We start from the raw sequence: 19873 nt of genomic DNA, 5'->3' as shown, positions 1-19873 counted from the left end.
TCACTAAACTCTTTTGCAGAGTTTCGTATGAATGAGTCACTCAGTATATACTCTCAGTATATCCTCTCTGATGGCCCAACATAATGCTTTTAAGAGTCATCCAGGTTGCAGGTATTGGGAGTTGGTTCATTTCATTGGAGAGTTTCTAGCAAGGCACGACACCATCTCAATGGCAGAGTCTGATGTGATGATTCTGCCATGTAAGCCCCCAGTTCTTTGATAGATGCCAAGAAGACTCTCAACTGCCCAACATTTATGTCCAGGGAGGCAGGAGCAGAACAGGGTAAAGATGCATGGGCAACACAGGGCCCTGAGAGTTTCAGCCTTGGAAATTAACAATTAACAGGATTTCTAGGAGTGGGTAAAGGTGTGGGAGAAATGGGAGGTGGGAGATGCCTCTTAGGGCTTCTCCTGATCTCACAGGCCAGGGAAGTCTCACTGACTTCCTGCGACAGTCTTGATCATTAATCTCATCCTGCTCTTGAGACCTCAGCACCCTCCCCTCATTCCATTTTGCAATAAAGAGCTTTTGGTCCTGAATTATTCAGGTAAATTCTCCCTACTTCTACTTCCCTTATATAAATAGCCTCCAAGCTTTGTCACTGAGATAGAATTGAATTTGGCCTGGAGAAAAAAAAAAAAAAAACCCACAATACGTTTGTGGCTCCTTAGAAAACTTAAATGACTCAGTCTGTAATAAACTATTTTAAATGGGATCTGGTGAAATACAGTAATTGGTTTTTATAATAGTTTTTAGCATAGCAGTATGGGTTATATTCCTGAAGTTTGGTGTGTGTCAGCATTTTCATTATAGTAAGAATTCAGTTTTGCAGTACGTGAAGCTCCTTGGTTAGTTCTTTTGTTTAATGCATATTTATGAAGACCCACTATGCTGAATGTCTTCCATTTGCACCTCCAGATCCTCTCCCTTGCCTTCTCCTTGCTCCATGCCTGAGAAGACTTACCCAAGGGGCTGCATCAGTATGCTCTCTTGCTCTCTGGCTTCCAGTTGGGCTAGATCAACAGGAGAATCAGTAGGAGATTGGAGGAGGGGAAGGAAGACAGTGAGTTCTGGGTATTCATTCTTTGTCTCCTCTTGATGGGCTTTTCACGAATTGGCTATAGCCCCAGATTGTGAAAGAAGATCTGGGTCCTATATGGTGTCTTCTTACATGCAGCTCCCTGTTTGGAGATAACTATTTTCTCTCTGCTCCAGGATTGGGAGTGGTAACAAGTCCCCCAGTTGCCAGCCCCAGGATACTGCCCCTCCCTGGTGGTTCCCCCATAGTCAGCCCTCACCTTTATAGTTCCAAGAGTTTGATGAATGACTGTTTCACACAGGGTATAAGGACCTATGTGAAAGAGTGTAGAGAAAGGGTATAAGGACCTATGCAAAAAAGTCATTCATCAAGCTCCTGGGACTCTTCTTATATGACTGTGACACGTGTTTTCTGCTGGAACTGTGACATGCCTACTTTGTGTCCAGTATTGTGTTAGATGCTGGAAATCAAGATGAAGAATGGAACAGCAGCTGCCATCACTGACAGCTTGTTATGGCCAGGGACTGTGCTTAGAGCTTTTTTGTGTGTATTTTCTCATTTAATCCTTGCAGTCTTTTAAGGGAGGGGTCATTATGATCCCCATGTTGTGGATAAGGTCACTGAGTCTCAGAGGGTGTCTGTAGTTTTCCTGAGATCACACAGCTGATCCCTCCAGCGCTCGTTTCTTCACCACTAGGCCACATTGCCCGCTCTGAGGAGTTATCTTGAGGAAACCACACACTTCTATAACTGAATTATAATTTGAATTAAATGTGGTGGCATCACAGAGGAAGACAAAGGAAAATTATAATTATTAAACTAATATGTGCCAGGGACTGACCTCGATTCTTTGTGCATACGATTTCTTATTTATTCCCACAAACTCTTAGGGCTGGTATTACTCCCATTCTCAGAGCATTCTCTGAGGTCCAAGGTCACACTGGTGAAACCCGGATAAGAACCCAAATCTGTGCTTCAAAGTCAAGGAGAGTAGGGAACGCTTTACTGCAGATGTGATACTTAAGGGGCTTCCCAAAGTCATCTTGGGGGACGTGGATGGGCAGGAGAAAGGGTCACAGGTGAATATATTCCAAGCAGAAAAGGCAAAGAACTAGAAAAAGGAAAAAGGATGAAATGCTTAGGGAGTTTAAGCAGGAGGTGCTGTAGTCTGAGGGATCAGTTGCCTCCTCCCAGCAGCTGAGGGAAAGCCAGCAGTGTGATGAGCCCCCGGAGGAGCCGTCTCATGCTGCTCAGGCCTAGGGTACTGGAGGGGCCTGGGGTAACACCACCTTCCCTTCCTGCTTCAGAGCTGGGCTGAGGCCCTGGCCCTCAAGGGAAGTGGGGGAACTCTTGAATGCTCATATAACTCTACTGCCCAACTCTGGTCCCTGAGCCCATCTGCTTCCTGTTCCCACAGGTTCACCGGAGCCAGCCTCCCAGCCCCCGTTATCAGCAGCAAGAACTGGCTGCGACTGCACTTCACATCGGATGGCAACCACCGACAGCGTGGATTCAGTGCCCAATACCAAGGTAGGCAGGTCCCAGGACCGTCCGACTTCCTCAGCGGGCAGCGGAGATGACACCTGGAGGGCTCATCGCCTCCCCATACTGGGGTGTGGCTTCAGGCTTCCTTGGCTTCTTTGTACGTTTCTATTTGCAGACTAGAGGTCTGCACATTTGCATTTCTGCATCTGCCCTTGTCTTTTGCCCCAGACAGGGATGTTTCCCAAATTATGTAGCTGGAGCTGCCCCTCACAGGTCAGGCTAATCATAATAGTGAATACCAGGTGCCTGCTAAGAGCCAGGCACAGTGCTAGGCACTTGACGAGCACCATCTCCTTTTATCTTCATCATTACCCTGCAAAGGAAACACGGTCATCGCCTCACTTTATGGACAAGGAAGCTAAGGCTCAGAGTGGTTAAGCCAATTTCCCAAGGCCCTCCGAACTCCTGCCTTTTGAGTCCAGAGCCCACCCTCTTAATCACCAGCTTTTGCCAACCTCTGCAGCCTACATTTCTACTCTTTTTCATTTTATCTAGAACACGAATATATTCCAGAATCACTTTAGGGAGCATGCTAGCTTTGATGCTCAAATCTGTGACGAACTGTCTAGTGGCAACAGATCAGACCAGGAATGGCAGGTGGAGATCGCAGCTAAGCAGATTTCTCCTGCAGTAATGAAGAATTTCCTAACCCAAGAACCGCTTATTAAAAGGAATGGGTTAACCCAGAAGCCAGGAGCTCTCTGTAACTGGAGGAGATCCAAAAATCCAGCTGATAGATGGGAGCGGACCAGCACATTCCTTTTCGACATTGAGTGTATTCAAAGTACTCAGCATTTATAGAGATAAACACCAAGGGTTGGCCTCATAACGTGCTCATTAAGCCCTTAACTATTACCATTCTCAGATTGTTATTGGTTTTAACAGAATAGACAGCAAGCTTATATTGTGCACCTATTAAGTATAAGGACCTGTGTGAACCCTGGGCTCTGAAGCCAAATGCCTGCTGGCCCACCCTTGAGGTAGCATAGGGCAGAGTAGAGCTCCCTCCACAAGGCCCCTGGGGCCAGGCTTTCTGGCTGGAAACTGGGATGAAAGCAGCCCTGAAGGAAGAAGCGTTACCTTCAAAATCTGAACCTTTTAGGAACGGCCTAATTTACTTAGCCTTGGGTATACACATTTGAAATATCTAGAAAGTAAACAGGAAACCAACTTGGTTCAGTAGCGTAACAAAGCCTTACGCCGAGATCTTTCTTGGAGACCTTTTTCCACTGCTGAGGCTGGGTCTTTGTGTGAGTGGAACAGCTGTCTGTATCTTTCTGCTGTGTTGTTCAAAAAACAAAAGCGGAGATGAATGTTATAATTTTATCTGATTAAGTAAGTGCTGGGTGCTTCTAATATCTCAAGTTACTGAGGGCCCATTTGTCAGTTTTTAAGGTTAAGGTTTGATGCCAGCAATGGGCAGTAAGAACCCAAGCCAGGCAGTCTCCAGATCACACATCGATTCCACATCTGTGCACACCAGGCCCCGTGCTAGGCACTGTACGTGCATTGCCCCACTCAGTACTCCCCACAGTACAGTGATGCTTTTGTTTTTATTTGTTTTTTTTTTTCCTTTCCTCCAGCTGAGGAAGCTGGAGTTCAGAGAGGTTGTGTAACTAGCTCAAGATCACACAGCCCGTGAGCCGTAAAGCTCTAATCCATTCACAGACCTCTGTGAGTATTTGCAGAATTACAGGGCCTCCTCTTATGGTGCTTTGGGTGTCTTCCCTTTCCTATTAACCAGTAGCTTTCAAACTTTGTTTTGTTCATCTCACCCCACTGTAAAAAAAAAAAAAAAAAAAAAAAATCACAACCCAGTATAAGCATACATCTGTAGAACTAAAAGGAAAATATGACCAAGTGGTATTTACTATGTACAATGGGCTCTGAAAATGTCATTTGTATTTTTAAATGCTAGTTGCAGCCTCTAAATTAATTTTACAAGTCTGCTGCAGGGAACAACTCACGATCTAAAAAGCACTGTTTTAGTTGCAAATTTCTTGAAAGCAGGCCCTCTCCTCTATTCTCTCTCTCATCCTTAGCATATCCCAGAATGAAGTTTTGCATGTTAGTGTGTGCCAGTGTATAAAGAGGACTTGCTAGATTTTTAGGCACTTGGCATTTATTACTTTGTTCAACCCTAACAGCAACTGTGTGAAGGAGATACTACTACTCGTCCCATTTTACAGTTGAGGAAAGAGAGTCATAAGGTAACTAGCTGGCTGAGGTCTCATTAATAGTATGTAGCAGCCAGGATTTGAAGCCCAGCAGTGTTAATTAGGGTCTGGCATGCTCAATTATTGTGATTCTGTTAATAAATGATTCTTCCTTGAAACCTGCTTTTTCTAGTGTTTTCCTGACCAAGGCTGCATAGTGCAAGGATATACAGTGATCGTTTAGTAACTCCACTGGTGCCTGCCTGAAGCAATGTTTCTCAGCCTCAGCACTATTGACATTGTGAGCTGGATAATTCTTTGTTGTGAGGAAGTGTCCTGTGCATAGCAGGATGTTTAGCAGCATGCTTGGCCTCTGCCCATTAGATGCTAGACACAGTGCAGTAGGAGGGAGCCACAGGAACCAGCAGCCAATAGCAGCCCCTCCCACACACACACAGTCATAACAACCAAAAAAGTCTCCAGACATTGCCAAATGTCCCTATGTGTATAAGCACCTCCAGTTGACAACTACTACTCTAAAGGAATAAAAACTTTGGAGCCAGTAAAGGCCAAGCTAAGCTTTATTATTGCAAATACATCCTAAAACAGTGGCAGAAATAGATTTCAGTCAGGAGTCGAGCAGGAGACAGAAGGAATACTGCACAGCTTTAACGGTAGAGGGTTTAGTGAAGGCACCATGTACAGAGGTGAGGGTGGAGCTAAAGGAGCCCACAAGAGATGGTGAGGCCCCTGAGGACTAAACAGCAGGTGACCTACACCACCACTAGGTGTGCAAAGGGACCAGGGAAGAAGATGGCGAGAGCTGGAACCATAGAAGAGAGTGCTGCCCCTTGGCAGACCTGAAAAGCTATTCCCCACCCACAGTGCAGGAGGAGGAGACCACAGGGATCCATAGTAGCCAGTGCACAAGGAGGGGATTAGGGGATCAGTAGCTTGACCTGTCTCCTCTCTCCCTCCCATCCACTGTGCTTCCCATCTGCCAATCCAACAGGAAGCCAGGAGCAAGGGAACAGAGGCCCTGCTCTGTCCTGCTCCGTGCCCTGGGATCCTGGCTGGCATTACCACCAGGCTCCCTTGCTCTCCAGCAGTCCACAGAGGTCAGCTTTCTGGGGCACAGAGCAGGGCAGAGAGGTTTAAAGAATGGACCTGGAAGGGCAGGGGAAGAATCATTGGCATTGGATCAGTTTCACCCACAGTCAGCTTTGTGGCACTAGATTCTTAAGTGATTTATGGCACTTCAGAGCTAATGATTACCAACTTCTAATGGTATTGACAGATATTTTTTCCCAGATAAACAAAAAGAAGTAAACTTAAAGTAAAAGATAACCTACAACATAGTACATTATTTTCTTGTCTCAGTCCTATCAGAATTTCGGATGTTTGTGGCCAAACACAATTTTACCTAATACCACAGGGTATTAGAAGGCCTGAGTTCTAGTCGGGCTCTGCTTCAGACTGGTTATCAGGAGGTAGGCAACTGTGTTCAATTTAACAAGCATTTTGGAGTGACATTACTATGTGACAGCAAAAAAGATGAATGCTACTAGGCCAATCTCTGCTCTTAAGGGGAACAGGTTAAAGAGAGGCACAGACATAAATCTGTAACTTCTGTACAGCATGACAAGAGCTGTAACTGAGGCCTGATTAAGAGTTCCAGGGCTAGAGATAAAAGGGCAATTAGTTTTGCCAGAAGGATTTAAGGAAAGCCAAACAAGAGGCAGTGACTTAAATGTGGGTCTCAGAAAGATGCCAGACAGACCATGGGAAGACGTGTTCCAGGTCAAGCAAAGGCAAGAAAGCATGAAACTACCACGTCTAATGAACCACAACTATTTCCATGCATCTAAAGCAGCGGTCACAGACCAAATCCAGCCCTCCACCTGCCTTTATGTAGCCCTCCATCAAAGAATGGGTTTTACATTTTTTAACAGTTAAAGAAAAGAAATTGAAAAAAATAATATTTCATGGCACATGAAAATTGCATGAAATTCACATTTCGGTGTCCATAAAGGTTTATTGAAACACAGCAACGTTCATTCATTTACACCTGGTCTACGGCTGCTTTAGCACTACTAGGGCAGAGCTGAGCAGTTTATGACTGAGACAAGTGGCTCACAGGCCTAATATATTTACTACCAGGCCCTTTACAGAAAAAGTTTGCCAACCTAGAGGTAAGTCTGCCACCTAGAGAAAAGCAAGCAGGAGAGGTAGCAAGCACTGAGGCTGGGAAGTGTGGTAATGGTCAGTAGAGTGGTCAGTACTGTGAAAGCCTCAGTAGAGTTGGGCTTGATTCCATGAGTCATAGACAAGAAGTGATCAGAAGTTGTTAATGAGAGGGGAGATATGATCCCCTTTTCAAGATTTTAGGAAGATCTTTGCCCTAGAATCCAAACTGAGAAAATGGTTAAGAATCTTGGGGAACTGGTAACAAGAGCCAGAGTTTAAACAGGAGTGAAGATGAAAAGGAAGGGACAGACCAAACATATTTCTGGTAAACCTCACTGGACTCATGACTAGTTAGATTTGGTGAGAGTGGGAGGGGATGGGGTTGAAGAAGATGAAGGAGTCAGGGATGAATCTAGCTTAAGTGGTTTAAAAAAATGATGTTAACAAAGATGGTCTGGGGCAGAGACAGATGGGGAATGAAGTTTGCTTGGGACACATTGATTCTGGGTAATGTTGGGATGTCAGGGATTGGGAGACTAGCGAGCAGTTGACTATTCTTTGGGTCTGTAGCTCAGGGAAGAAGGGTCTGGGCTAGAGATAATGATGTGAAAAGTTCAAACCAAAGTAGAGGCTGAGACCACCATTCCCCTCCCCACGTATAACGTGAGAAGATAGGGCCAAAAAAGTGGTTTTCAAAGTGGGTTCCTTGGAGACTAACAGGTCTTCCAGCATGGTTTGATAGGGGCTGAGTGGGTGGGACTTCAGGTTTCCACCCCTACTTCAACCTGAGCAGTTTCTCTTTGAAGTATTTTATGTAGTGGCTATTTACCTAAGAGTATGTTAAAATGATAAGTTCCTGTAGCTAAAGTGTTTGGCAACCACAGGACTTTAAAGTTCCTTAAGAGTTTTTTTTTCAGTTCTGGTGGGCGGGCCTATTGAGGTTGTGTAATCAATCCGTCTGCTTCCCGGCCAGGAATGTTGCACGTCTATAGAAATGATGGTGAGAAGAGCCTTTCTTAATGTACTCAATGGCTGCTAATCACGACTGGTGAGGGGCTTCCCTTGCTGGGAGGACAGCACCCTCATTATCTCCCTCCTTATCTGTAGAGAGGGGCTCTTATTAACCCTACAGGGCTATTGGAAATGAAAGAAGATCCCGGTATAAAATACCTGGCACTTGGTAGATTCTGAGGAAATGGAACCCTCAGTCCTCATACAATCACTTTGACTCGCTTGTTAAATGGTGAAACCCTTGCACAGTGAGAAAGAGCTGGCTCCTCTGGCTCTTCCTTAGACACCTGCTCTTTGCCTTCCACTCCGACCTAATGATCATCATTTGGCCCCTCCCTTCAGTCAGATCCCAGCCTGCCTTTCCTATACCTGTCACTGCCTCTTTTGCCAAGTCAACCCTGCTGACTGAGAGATGGAAGATATTCCACAGTGAAAACCATTGGCTTCTCTGCCTTCTGGAAGTCCTGCACTGAGTTTCAGTTATCTGCAGAATAAACTTATTCATTTGAAAATGTTTGCATTGACTGAGATGGTTGAGGCTTTTTATAATAGCAAGCTGAAGCTTCTGTTTTCCATTGAACATGTTGGGTTCTTGCCTGTGACTTATCTTCAATCTCAGGCCAAAATGAAAGGGCTTCAGGCATCCCGTGGTCCATGATTGATTCTTTTGTCCTCTTCTTCTTGGCCTGCTGATCTGCCAAACTTTCCAGCCTAATGTCCAGGTTCTGCACCTCCAAGGGTCTCTGCAAAAATTGCAGGCTTGTTGCTACTTGGCTCAGGAGCCCAGGGTCCACAAAACTGAGCTTGTGAGTTCAGTCCAGAGGAAGCCTGTTACTGATGCATGAACACAAAATATGGCACCCATGAACTCACCAGGTTTCTAGTGTAACCCACTCCTTTTGACAGGAAATGAATTTAAAGCACATATTCTTATAACAGTCATTCATTCACTCAGTCATCAAACTGTTATTGGGAAACTTCTGTGTGCCTGGCTCAGTGTCATCACAGAATATAGATGCACAAGCTCATGGGGCAACAGCTAGAAGAACAGGACATGATTTTGCAGTGCAATGGGGTTTCAACAGAGGTCTGAAGGAAGTCTTGAGGAGGGCAGTGACTTCTACCTGAGAGATGTAGACACCCATAGGGAGGCAATAACATTTGAGTGAGGTCCTGGGGACCTACAAGTAAGAGGTAGCCAGGCAGAGAAGGGGAGGAAAGAATGTTCCAGGTAGAGAAAACAGTATTGCTTAGGCTGCATAGGCTATCAAAACCAAGAACCAATGGCTAGAGTGATTTCTTAAACATCTCTCCTTTCTCTCGTCATTGTCTCCAGCTGAATTCACCGAAGTTAGTGAATAACCCCACATGGCTTATTAATAATGGCAAAGCACTATTCTGGGAACTAGAACATGCTACTCCCAACACCACTTCCTATTTACCATGCCAGATCCTTCTCTTCCTTAGGAATTCCAGTGGTCTCAGTTTTGGTGTGGTTAACCGAGAAACCACCAAAGCAGCATCCAACAAAGCACTTTTTACAACCTTAGTTGAGTTGATGGCCATTTTTTCTACCGTTTTCAGAAAATCTCTGAGCATAGTGCATAACCGGCTTCTGGGGAGCTTTGCATAATTTTCTCAGCTGTCGGTGGGTGATCCTTCAACACCTGAATTCTTAGCAACAGCTCTTGCCAGAATTTTGAGTGTTCTTTTAATTATTTTTATACTAACTTACTCTTCATTAGCTGGAGCAGTGAATCTAAGGATGAAATGTACCAAGCCAAAGCACCCAAATGATACCTTTTTCAACAGTAACTCCTGTAGCATTCAGTGTATCTGACTCTATTTTTTTTTCCATTGTCTTCGACATCATTTTTCCCATCAACCTTCAGCACAGCTACGGCATCCAAAATTTTGCCAGATGTTCTTCTAGTTTTCCTTTTTCATAGACACTAATAGTTACTAACTGCTGTATTATTTCTTGCATATTTTTCTCAGTTTGAGTCTTGTCACCTTTTCCTTTGAAGAACATGGCATCGTCTTTGGTTACAGTGACTGCTCCAACTTTTCCTAAGTCATGAAACTGAACATCTTCAAGCTTTAAGGTCAAGCTCTCTTTTCCAAACACCATACCATCATAGCAATAGCTTTGTTTGGTCTTTCTATGTCACCAAAGCCTGGAGCTTTGACTACCGTAGCCCAAATGCCAACTTTTATCCTATTTTAAATGATCGTACTGAGAGCATCTTCAGCAATTATGACCAAAGACTTTCAATGGACATTGGCAATTTTAAGGGTGGATATAATTGACTGCTTACCGGAAATCCCAAGCATCCTAGAATTCTCCTTTCTGGACTTTTGATATCTTATTCAAGTAGGGAGAGACGTAATCTTGGTCAATCTCTGTTGTCTAATTCATTCAGTGTTTTTCTGTCCTTTACTGTGATGACACCCTTCCAACCTTTGTGATTACATCAGAAATGATGTTGCTGATTTCTTTGTCTCCATTTGCAGACATTGTGTAAATGGAGAAATCTCTTCAGGAGTTGTCACGGGTTTAGGCTGCTTCTTAAGTTTGGTAATTATAGTATCAACACACAACATCACTCCTTTCCTGGTTTCCACTGGATTAACACTTTTGCTAATCTCTACCAAGCCTTGCATGGTGACAGAGCATGCCAGTACAGCAGCAGTGGTGGTACCACCCCAGCCTCTTCATTTGTGTGTTGGCAACATCCTGATCAAATCTGGTGCCAATATTTATCTTGTAAGTCAATTGACCTGCAGCAGACACATCATCCTTTGTTACTTTGAGGCTTCCCTATCTCTGTTCAGGAACCACTGTTCTTCCCTTTGACATCATAGTAATGGCTACAGCACCTGCTAGAAGGTCTGTACCTTGAAGCATTAGGTCTCAAGCATGTGCACTGGATTTTCCATCTTTGGGATAACTCTGAGTGAGATGAGGAACCAGTGTGCCAAACCCTGGCTTCATCTGGCAAAGGAGTGTGGGTAATGAAAGCATTTCTGCAGGACAGGTGGCTAAATGACGAGGCACCCTCAGCTATAAGGGAGGGACAGAATGCAGGATGCACACCCAACAATTTTTCAAGTAGGAAAAAGGCAAAGTCAGATTTCAGTTTTTGAAAGATCACCCCCTGCGACTTTTTAAAAGGTGGGCTAGAAGGGATGAATCTGCAAAGAAAACTCTAGCAAAAGAGGATGAGTATAGGTAGGGGAGTGTCTTAGAACATTGAAAGAAGGATACACATTGGAGAAATTGTATAAGGCTGAGCAAATTGGATTTGGTGAAGGAGTAGTGGCAGGAAAGGAAAAGATAGTTCAGCGAGCAAGACTGCCAAGTGGCAGGGCAAGGGGAATGACCAAGTTTAGTGGAGAGGCTCACCCTCATAAAGAGAAGTCTGAATCCATTGGGAAGAAAAGAAGATGCAGATTCCCTCCACTTCTTGACTCCCAGAGCCTTGGAGACAGGTTAGGCCTCCCTTTGCTCTCTCCTCCCCTAACGGGTCCTTGTCTCCCACTAGCTCAGCCCAATAACTCATGCTGCAGACTAGAGAGGCATTTGTATTGCCAGATTCTTCTAGCTAAATGTGTACCATGTGTCCCGCTAACCTTTACAACAGCGGGAAAATGTCTTGTAATTAACCAGAATATAAAGGATGAATGGAGCAGCCTGGCAGTCTCCTGTAGTCATTATCATTCGGAGGAGATGAATGTACCTAGTAAGATTTCCATCAACCAGTTACAGTCAGCGCTCTTCCCTTGGGAGTCCTGACTTTGTTCACATACAGTAAAAACCGTGCACAGTGTATGTGTATGACGTGTATGACTTCTTTTTTGTATGTGAATATTTGTATCCATGTGTTTACGTGTGCATGAATATGTACTTGTGAGTGTGCTTGTTGTAGGAGAAATGTGCATGTATACATGGGTAAGTGCACAGTACAAGAAGCAGCCCAGTGAATATTAAGCATACTATCAGGGGGTGTGCATTCAATTGTAGCCAGACCATGGAGCCAGCCCCAGGCTCCATTTTACCTCCACTGCGTTGATAGTTACAGAATCTTCTTTTCACAGACAAGTGGTTCAGTATAATATCATTGGCACAAGGCTAGTGGGTGCTCCATGAAAAAAATCCATGTACAAACATCATGAATGAGTACATCCCAGAAATTCTCTAGGTTCTTTCTATTTTGTTCATCTTATTGTTTTGACCTTCTTTTCTTACTGGGTCTGCTGGTAGTACACTCTGGAGTTCTGGAGACCTGCCCTTGTTCTCTGACCCTTCACAACCTGGTCTTTCCCAGTCTGTTGAGTTAGCTCTTCAATGAGCTTATTTCATGGCTGATTTCCCATGGTGCTGTACATTCCATGATCACTCATCACCCCACCCACCTGGGCAGACTGTTACAAAAACAGGATGGCTAAATATAACTCCCTGGGATTGCTCAAAAACTGAGACCCCAGCATCTGGAGGTGATGTCTTAATGCTAATGTTCCTGGTGATGTGGATCTTGCCTAGAGCTTACCCCTCAGTGAAGGAACTTACATGACCCATCAATCAGCTCCCATATGGTGTGTGCCAACTGTAGGTTCTACCACCCCAGCGCCTGGGCCCCGGTCAGCTGGGCCTGAATATGTATCTTGTAGAGTTTGTGTTGTTGGTATGCAGAACCCTTGCCCAAAGAGCTGTGACTCCTGTATTTCCCTGGGCTAACATGATGAGGACAAAGACTCTATCTGTGGATTCTAATGTGCATCCGACGACCATGTGGTGGCTACAGGCAACCCTGGTGATGCAACCTCTCAAATCCAGCTCAAAGTGGTAATATCCAAATTCATATGTACATTATGGAGCTCCCTGCAGCTTTTCAGGCTCCTTCTCACTTGGTTCTCACCTCGACAAATGCCATCCTATGCTAAGTAGCAGGAAGTAAAGGAGGAAGAACAGAAGTTAGCTCAAGCTTGGGATGCATAATGACATCATCCATTACTAGAAGCAGCCCAGTGAATATTAAGCACAGATCTACTAGGTAAGGCAGTCTTTCCCTGGGGAGGAACAAGTGAAGAGGGTGGACACAGAAATCAGAAGGATTCCTTCTGGGCCCTTGAGAGAGGCAAGGAGCAGGAGACTTTTCCTCAATGCAACCGTGAGAAGAGAGGAAGGGGAGGCTCCCTCTTAGCATCGCCTCCCCTCATGGCCATGCATATCTCACAGTCCCCACATCAGCCCCTACAAGGAAAAGCCAGGCAGCCTTGCCCCTGGGAATGGCCTCTGTGGTGCTGATCCCCTTCCTCATTCCCCATCCTCTAGTAACACTAGAGCCAGAGACAAGGAGACAACGAAGACTCTTTCTTCACCTCCTACTAGACCAGGTGCCCTGAACTATCTCCACAGACCTGACCACAAATGGGCCGCACTGGGTCATAGAGACCCCTCACCCACTGCTGCCCTGATGCTGGGGCACTAGGGGTTTCAGGCTCAAATTGTCTCGGTGCTGAAACTGCTCCTGTTCTCCCAGGGATGGTGAATCAGAGGGCTATCCCCCTGCCGCACTGTATTAGCTAGGCTTGAATAATGTATGTTTCCCTACTAATGCCCTCTGTTTGATCATGTGTCCACGTTAGTGTTCATTGGAAATTTTCCTGCTGGATACACACAGAGAGTAATGCACATTTATAATAACAGTTTGAATGCATGTTGGGAGGCTATGACTCTGTGGTAATAACTGAATTTTATCAGGCATTCAGATTAGACAGTGAGTTGCCTGCCAGGGAACAAACCCTTGGGGAACTTTTTCGTGTAGCCAGAGTTGGGGGACTGGGAGGCAGCCTTCCTTGCATATCTGATTACTGTGAGCTTTGATTTGGGGATTGGCATGTTACCTCAAGTCCGGAGCAAATACCTGAGTTTTCAGGTATTTCAGAGCCTGAGCTTGGGAGCAGATCCTGGAGAAGGTTGACAGTTTCCTTGGGATTGCTTTGGGTGCAGATCACAAGAAAAGAGGCTGAGGTTCAGTGAAGAACACAGCTGCTTCCTGGTTGTGTGACTTATAGCACGTCACTTAAACTACTCTGAACCCTGATTTGATTATCTATCGAGTAGGTATAATAACTACCAGTCAAGGTTGTTGAAAGTGTAAGGACCAAATGAAATGATTCTAGGCATTGAGGATACACCTATGAATAAAAATTCCTGCCTTTGTAGAGCTTACATTGCAATGTGGAGTGACAAAAATAACTACATAAATGGTATAGTACGTTAGAAAGTTGGGAAGATAAAGTTGGGAAGGAGACAGGGAGAGCTGGGGTTGCAGGTGTCATTTTAATGGAGTGGTCAGGGAAGGCCTCAGTGAAGAAGTGGTGTTTGCACAAACACTTAAGGGAAAAGGGGAGCAAGTTGTAGAGATACCTGGGGGAAAGCCTTTTGGGGAATTGGCAGGCTGTAGCAGAAGCATGCCTGGCATATTGTAGGCACATCAGGGATGCCCATGAGGCTGCAGAAGAGTGATCGAGGCCAAATACAGGGTCAGAGAGGTCATGGGGAGAACAGATTGGTCTTGCAGGCCATCTTAAGGACTTTTACTCTAGAAAAGATCAGTTGCCACTGATGAGTTTTGAGCAGAGATATAATATGGTTTTATTTACATTTTAATAGGATCCCTCTGGTTCTTGTGCTAACAACAGACTATATAGGGACAAGGGTGGAAAATGGGAGGCCATAGTCATGAAGGGAAAGGTATCACAGACTTGGATCAGGATGATAGACAATGGAAATTGTGAGAAGTGGTTGCCTTTGGGATATATTTGGAAGGATTTGCTGATGGATTGTGCGTGGGTTTGAGAAAGAGGAGTCAAGGACGCTGCTTTAAGTAAAGAACTTGTAAAGTACCCTGGACCTGGCATATAGGAAGTGCCCAGTTACAGTTATTGTCACCACTGCTGGGTATCAATCTGAGCAGGGCTAAGTCAGCAGGTGAGGCCGGCTGGAAGATGGCACAGCGGGGAGCTGGGATTGAACAGCTGCTCCATGGCACATAACCAGAGACAGGGAGAAGCCGTTAGAGGCCAAGAGAATGCCTTGGGTAATGGGGGTCGTCAGACCAAAGGAGGCTAATGGGTACAGAGGAATGGCCTTTGGAATTATGGAGTTCTGGCTCTGGCACCTTTTGTGTGCTATTTGACAAAGTTCTGATGAACTGAGGACTAGGCTGGACTTAGTGACAGGGTCAAAGCCAGATCTGATCCATCAGGCACCCACTTGAGTCAGGCACCATCTCCCAGTGACCTCCAGGACTCAGCTTCCCCTGCCCATAAGAGGTTGACTTATGTAGACTGGGCTTGACTTGGCTAGTTCGCTCTTCCCCCGTGTGTCTCTTATCCTCCTGGGAGCAGCTACGTTGTCTCACAATGATGGCAGACATGCAAGAGGCCAAGCCTAATCTGGCAGGTGCTTTTAAGCCTTTGAACACATCAAGGCCTCCAAATTTCCCATGGCCAAAGCAAGTCACAAGGCCAAACCCAGAGTCAACAAGTGGGGGAATGTACTCCACCTCTATAATGGGGGGAGCTAAAAATTATATTGCAAATGGTGAGAATACAAGGAGCAGCAACAATCTGGGCCCATAATCTGATCTACCATACCCTGTCAGGGCTGGCTCAGAATTGAGGTAGGAAAGAAGCTGCAGAGAAGCAGAGGTGGGCTGCAAGACTGCACACGTCAATATTCGTGAAAAGTTTGCTGAGGAGCAGGTTGAATTCGGTAGTTCTAGTGAAATCTCAGACATCTGTGAGAGGCTACCGGGGGAGTCGCAGAGCCCCTCAAAGCCCACCCGGTGCGAGACCACATTTTTGGCCTCCCCTAGAGGGCCAGCCTTGATAGTAACTTTTCCTTCATGTCTGAGGTCCTGTTGCACTTGACTGCTACCCTTGGAATGTCCCAACCCAGAGAAGTTCCTGGCTTTGACCCATCATGGAATTTTCCAAGGCACACGAGGGGATCCTTCTGGAGGGACCCTTATTGCTGGTCACAGGCAACAACTCACATTGTTTTTCCTCTTACCTCCTTTCTAGTCAAGAAGCAAATTGAGTTGAAGTCTCGAGGTGTGAAGCTGATGCCCAGCAAAGATAGCAGCCAGAAGACATCTGTGTGTAAGTGTCCGCCCGCCAGCCCGCCTGCCGGGCCTCTTGCTCGAGGTCAGACACCCAGGCACTAAACCATGGGGAAGCCAGATGATGCTGGAATGACTTCCCTTCAACCCTGCTTCCTCCATCCTGGGCTCTGGGCTTGGACACACTGACCCAGCGGCCAAAGAGCAGCCCTAGGGCCTGTCCTTTGCCTTCTCCTCCTCCTCTTCCCATTTTCCTCCTTTTTCCTCTTTCTCCCTCACTTCCCATTCGAACTGCAGTCCAGGGAGTCATTACTGCTACATTTCTCTCTTTATTTTCCTTTCGAATCACTTCCACCTGCTAAGACAGTCCTCGTTCAGCTCCTCTTTTAGGAGTCAATAACCTTGGGCTGGGATCTTGGGGGCTGCAGGGCCCCAGTTCCAGCTCCCAAGGCCAGATTGGGAAATGGAGGCAGGGGAATGACTAGCAACCTCCTCCAAGGGCCCCTGGACCTGGCTGGGCAAAGAGAGGACTGGGGAAGTGGTGGGGGTTGGGGGGGTGTTCCTGCCTTGGGCCAATGGGGAAGCACTGGGGGCTCTCTTCTTGGGCAAGGGGAGGATGACATCTTTGAGAACATGTTCCTGCTACCAGTGTTGGGAAGGTTAATAGGGGTCTAGTTCTGGGGAATGGTCTGGAATGTGGGTCCCAAAAACACCTGATCAGGGCCTGTGCTAAGGGGCTTTTGAGCTAAAGCCCAGGAATGGCTGGGGAAGGTTCTGGGTACCTCCACAAGACTGGGCTTGAAAGCAGGGGAGGTTTTTCCAGAAACCTTCCACTTTCCTTCTGGGCCGAGTGGTAGGGAGCTTTCCTTGGTCCTCCAAATGACTGACCTGGTTTTCCTTCTCCTTCCCTCCTTTTGCCCTTCTCCTGCATCTCCGGTCCTCTTTCCCTCCACTTTTTCTCCTCTTGCCACTTTTTGCTCCATCATTCTTCTCATCCTTCTGCTCCCCTCTCTTCTCTCCCTGCTTCTCGTCCTGTGCCTGACTTGCTCCTCCCACCCTCCCCGTTCCTCCCCTTCCATCTCGCCTCCATGTGCTCACTTTCCTGGAGATGCTAGAAGTACTTATTGAGGAGAGAAGGACACAGAGTGGCACCGGTAGTTTCCCAGCTCTGTGCCGATGTGTGTGGCCGGGAAAACATCAGGGCAAGAGGCACTTTGGTCTCAGGCTCCAACTGAACTGAGCCTGGGTCGGGGATTGTCTGTGGTCTTTCGAGTTGTCTGAGTGGAGACAGTTGCCACGGACTGTTGGGTACAGCTAGGAACCGGCATCTCCAGTCACCCACCCTGAGAGACTGGATGGCAGAGGGCACCGGAAGACCCTTCTTCTGTGCTTGACTAGAGGTTTAGGGGAAAGGACAGGGTGCTGGGAGAGCCCAGGGTCAGGCCAGGAATCTGCAGAGGGCTCAAGCCATGTCCCTGACCCTCATAGGCTTTTTCTTTCTGTAGCCACAGGAGACCCAATGAACTGAGGCAGGCACGGTTTAATTTCACAGTTTGCCCTGGAGCCACAGGCAAACTTAAGGAAATGGCCCTGACTTAGGAGATCAAATGTTTATCCCAATTGTGTCCTCAGGTAGCATGTTACCCCAGATACCAATGTTTCAGTTTTCACATCTGTAGAATGGGGATGCAAAACCCTACCTTGCCTTCCTCCCAAGAGTGTTGCCGGATCTAAGATGGGCCTTGTTGACCTAGGACTTCAGGAGGCCCACAGACTAGCCAAAAAAGTACACGTGATGCTGTGGGGTGCATTTTTCTGGAGACAGGGTTCTGGGTTTTCATTAAGCAGACTAATGAAGATGCCAAAAACTCCCTCAGGAAGATAAAGAGAAACCCTGTTCTAATGAAAGAGTGCAAATGCTCTTTGAAAAATAAATATACATATCTCTATCAAGAAGATATTAGCCTCCATTCTAAGAGTTCCCCAGAAAGAATGGGTGTGTGACTCCAGCTGCCTCTGACCCAGGTAGCCACGTGTCTGCAGGTGGCTGGCCCTCTGTGTTCTGTCCAAATTCCCTGTGGACAGCTGTCCTGAAGTTCACAGGGAGTGTGGACCCAACTCTCTACCTTTACCCTTGCCATTGGTTCTGACCACCCACCCACCTGTGACTCCCTGCATTGGGTAGAAGGCGTTGCCTTCCTGAGCACGTTGCAGCTTCTCCCTCACCATAGTGGCCCTCCCAGAGTAGAGTAAGGATTACTCCCCGTTCCTGTCCCTCAGTAGCCAACAGGAAAGCAATGCTATAAACACAAGCAGTTGGTTTTGAGTAGGCAGGGAAGGCTGGAATTAAAAAAAAAAAGAAAGGGAGAAACACCTCTTGCCTCCATAATTCAGACAGTAAACTGATCGCTGAAATTTAAGTTTGCTTGTTTCCTGGAGAAGCTTGAAGATCCTCGTGGGACCACTGTTCCCTGCTCAGTCCTCCCTGGAAGGGGGCACTGGCTGGGTGTGAGCCGCGTCACCATTGGGTTTGTGACTTTCTGGATGGTGCCTGGGTTTCATTTGGGGCTGGCTGAGGAAAGGGGAGGTGGTAGGTTCTGCTCTGTCTGTCGGGGGCTTGTGGCTTGGTGGGTGGGCTTTGCCATGGTCTCGCCTCTTGAATCCAGCCCCATCTGGGGCAGCCCTCTGTTCATTCTGCTTCCTGGGTGATGTCAATATTGAATGAGAGGGCAAGAGAAGGGGACAGGGAACTGCTATATGTTCTTCACATGCTGCGAGGGGGCTGTGTGGTTCCCATGAAGTGGTCAGCAGAGACTTTGGGATGGGTATGACTCGTGGGCCACAGGGTTGACTAGACAGGATCTAAAGAAGGTGGGTGCTTAGCTGGGAAGTCTGCAGTAGGGATGGATAGTTGTGAAGCTGTAGGCGGAACTGGCTTATCAGCAGATAAGGAAGCTGAGGCTTCCTCCTCCTTCCCACCCTCTGCGTGCCTTAGAGGACCCCCTAGTTATCTCCGTTCCATTACTTGCAAAACACCGAGGCTTCCAGGAAGCAGGAGCTTGCTCTGCTTTGGGAATGGCACTTCCGTCTTACTTTCCCAGCTTGAGGTGTCTGGACTGGTGGGAATGGTTCAGGATGTGAAAGCTTTGGAGGTAGAGGCTTGGCAAGGAAGGGGATGCGGGTAAGAGACAAGTAGGGGTAGGGGTAACTGGCTTGAACGTGCCGTGTAGAATGTCAGGCAAAGGGAAGCTACCCAAAAGGCTCTGCTCACTGCACACAACCAAGAGGATGCCTGTGTCTGGCCTGAGCATGCAGTCTGTCCAAATCCTCAGGTTCCGTGGCCAGCCATAGCCTGGGCTACCTGGAGGTTTAAACACGGTCTACTCCAGGCCTCTAACTGTAGACTCCCTCAGTGAGTCTGAAATGAGCTCCCCACCTTCCTTACTTCTATGAGACTACCTGCATCCTCACAGGTACCCAGGACCTGGAAATGCCCTGCTCCCTCTCCTCATGCCCTAGGTCCCCTGTGAGTCCCAGGCATTTTTTCTTTGCCACATCCATTCCTGCTGTCTCATGTCTAGCCTTACTCCAGGCTCTTGTCCTCAGCCTGAATGATCATAAAACTTCCCAACTCATCTCTAGGTAACTGGCCCACCCTTGAGCCAGTGGGTCTCACCACGCCTTCTCCCCCACCAGAACTCTCCAGCAGCTCCCCCTCATTTTCAGGATCAGACTCGAACCCCGTAAAAGTCTGATCTCTGAAACCTCACCATCCACTCTTCCTTGTCACTCTTCACCCTCC

General features: G+C 46.8%; 1 protein-coding gene across 1 annotated transcript in view; it reads left to right on the top strand.

Moving 5' to 3' along the window:
- Window positions 1-19873, top strand: part of CSMD2 (CUB and Sushi multiple domains 2) — a 655178-nt gene that overhangs the window by 330422 nt on the left and 304883 nt on the right. The window contains exons 6-7 of the mRNA XM_025355777.1: window positions 2458-2570; window positions 16034-16111. Coding sequence (XP_025211562.1) covers window positions 2458-2570; window positions 16034-16111 — 191 coding nt within the window. The remainder of the gene's footprint in view (window positions 1-2457; window positions 2571-16033; window positions 16112-19873) is intronic.

The sequence above is a fragment of the Theropithecus gelada genome, chromosome 1 (assembly GCF_003255815.1).
Source record: "Theropithecus gelada isolate Dixy chromosome 1, Tgel_1.0, whole genome shotgun sequence".
Taxonomy (NCBI): Eukaryota; Metazoa; Chordata; class Mammalia; order Primates; family Cercopithecidae; genus Theropithecus; species Theropithecus gelada.
Note: the sequence above shows the minus strand (reverse complement) of the source record. Positions and strands in the feature narration are given on the sequence as shown.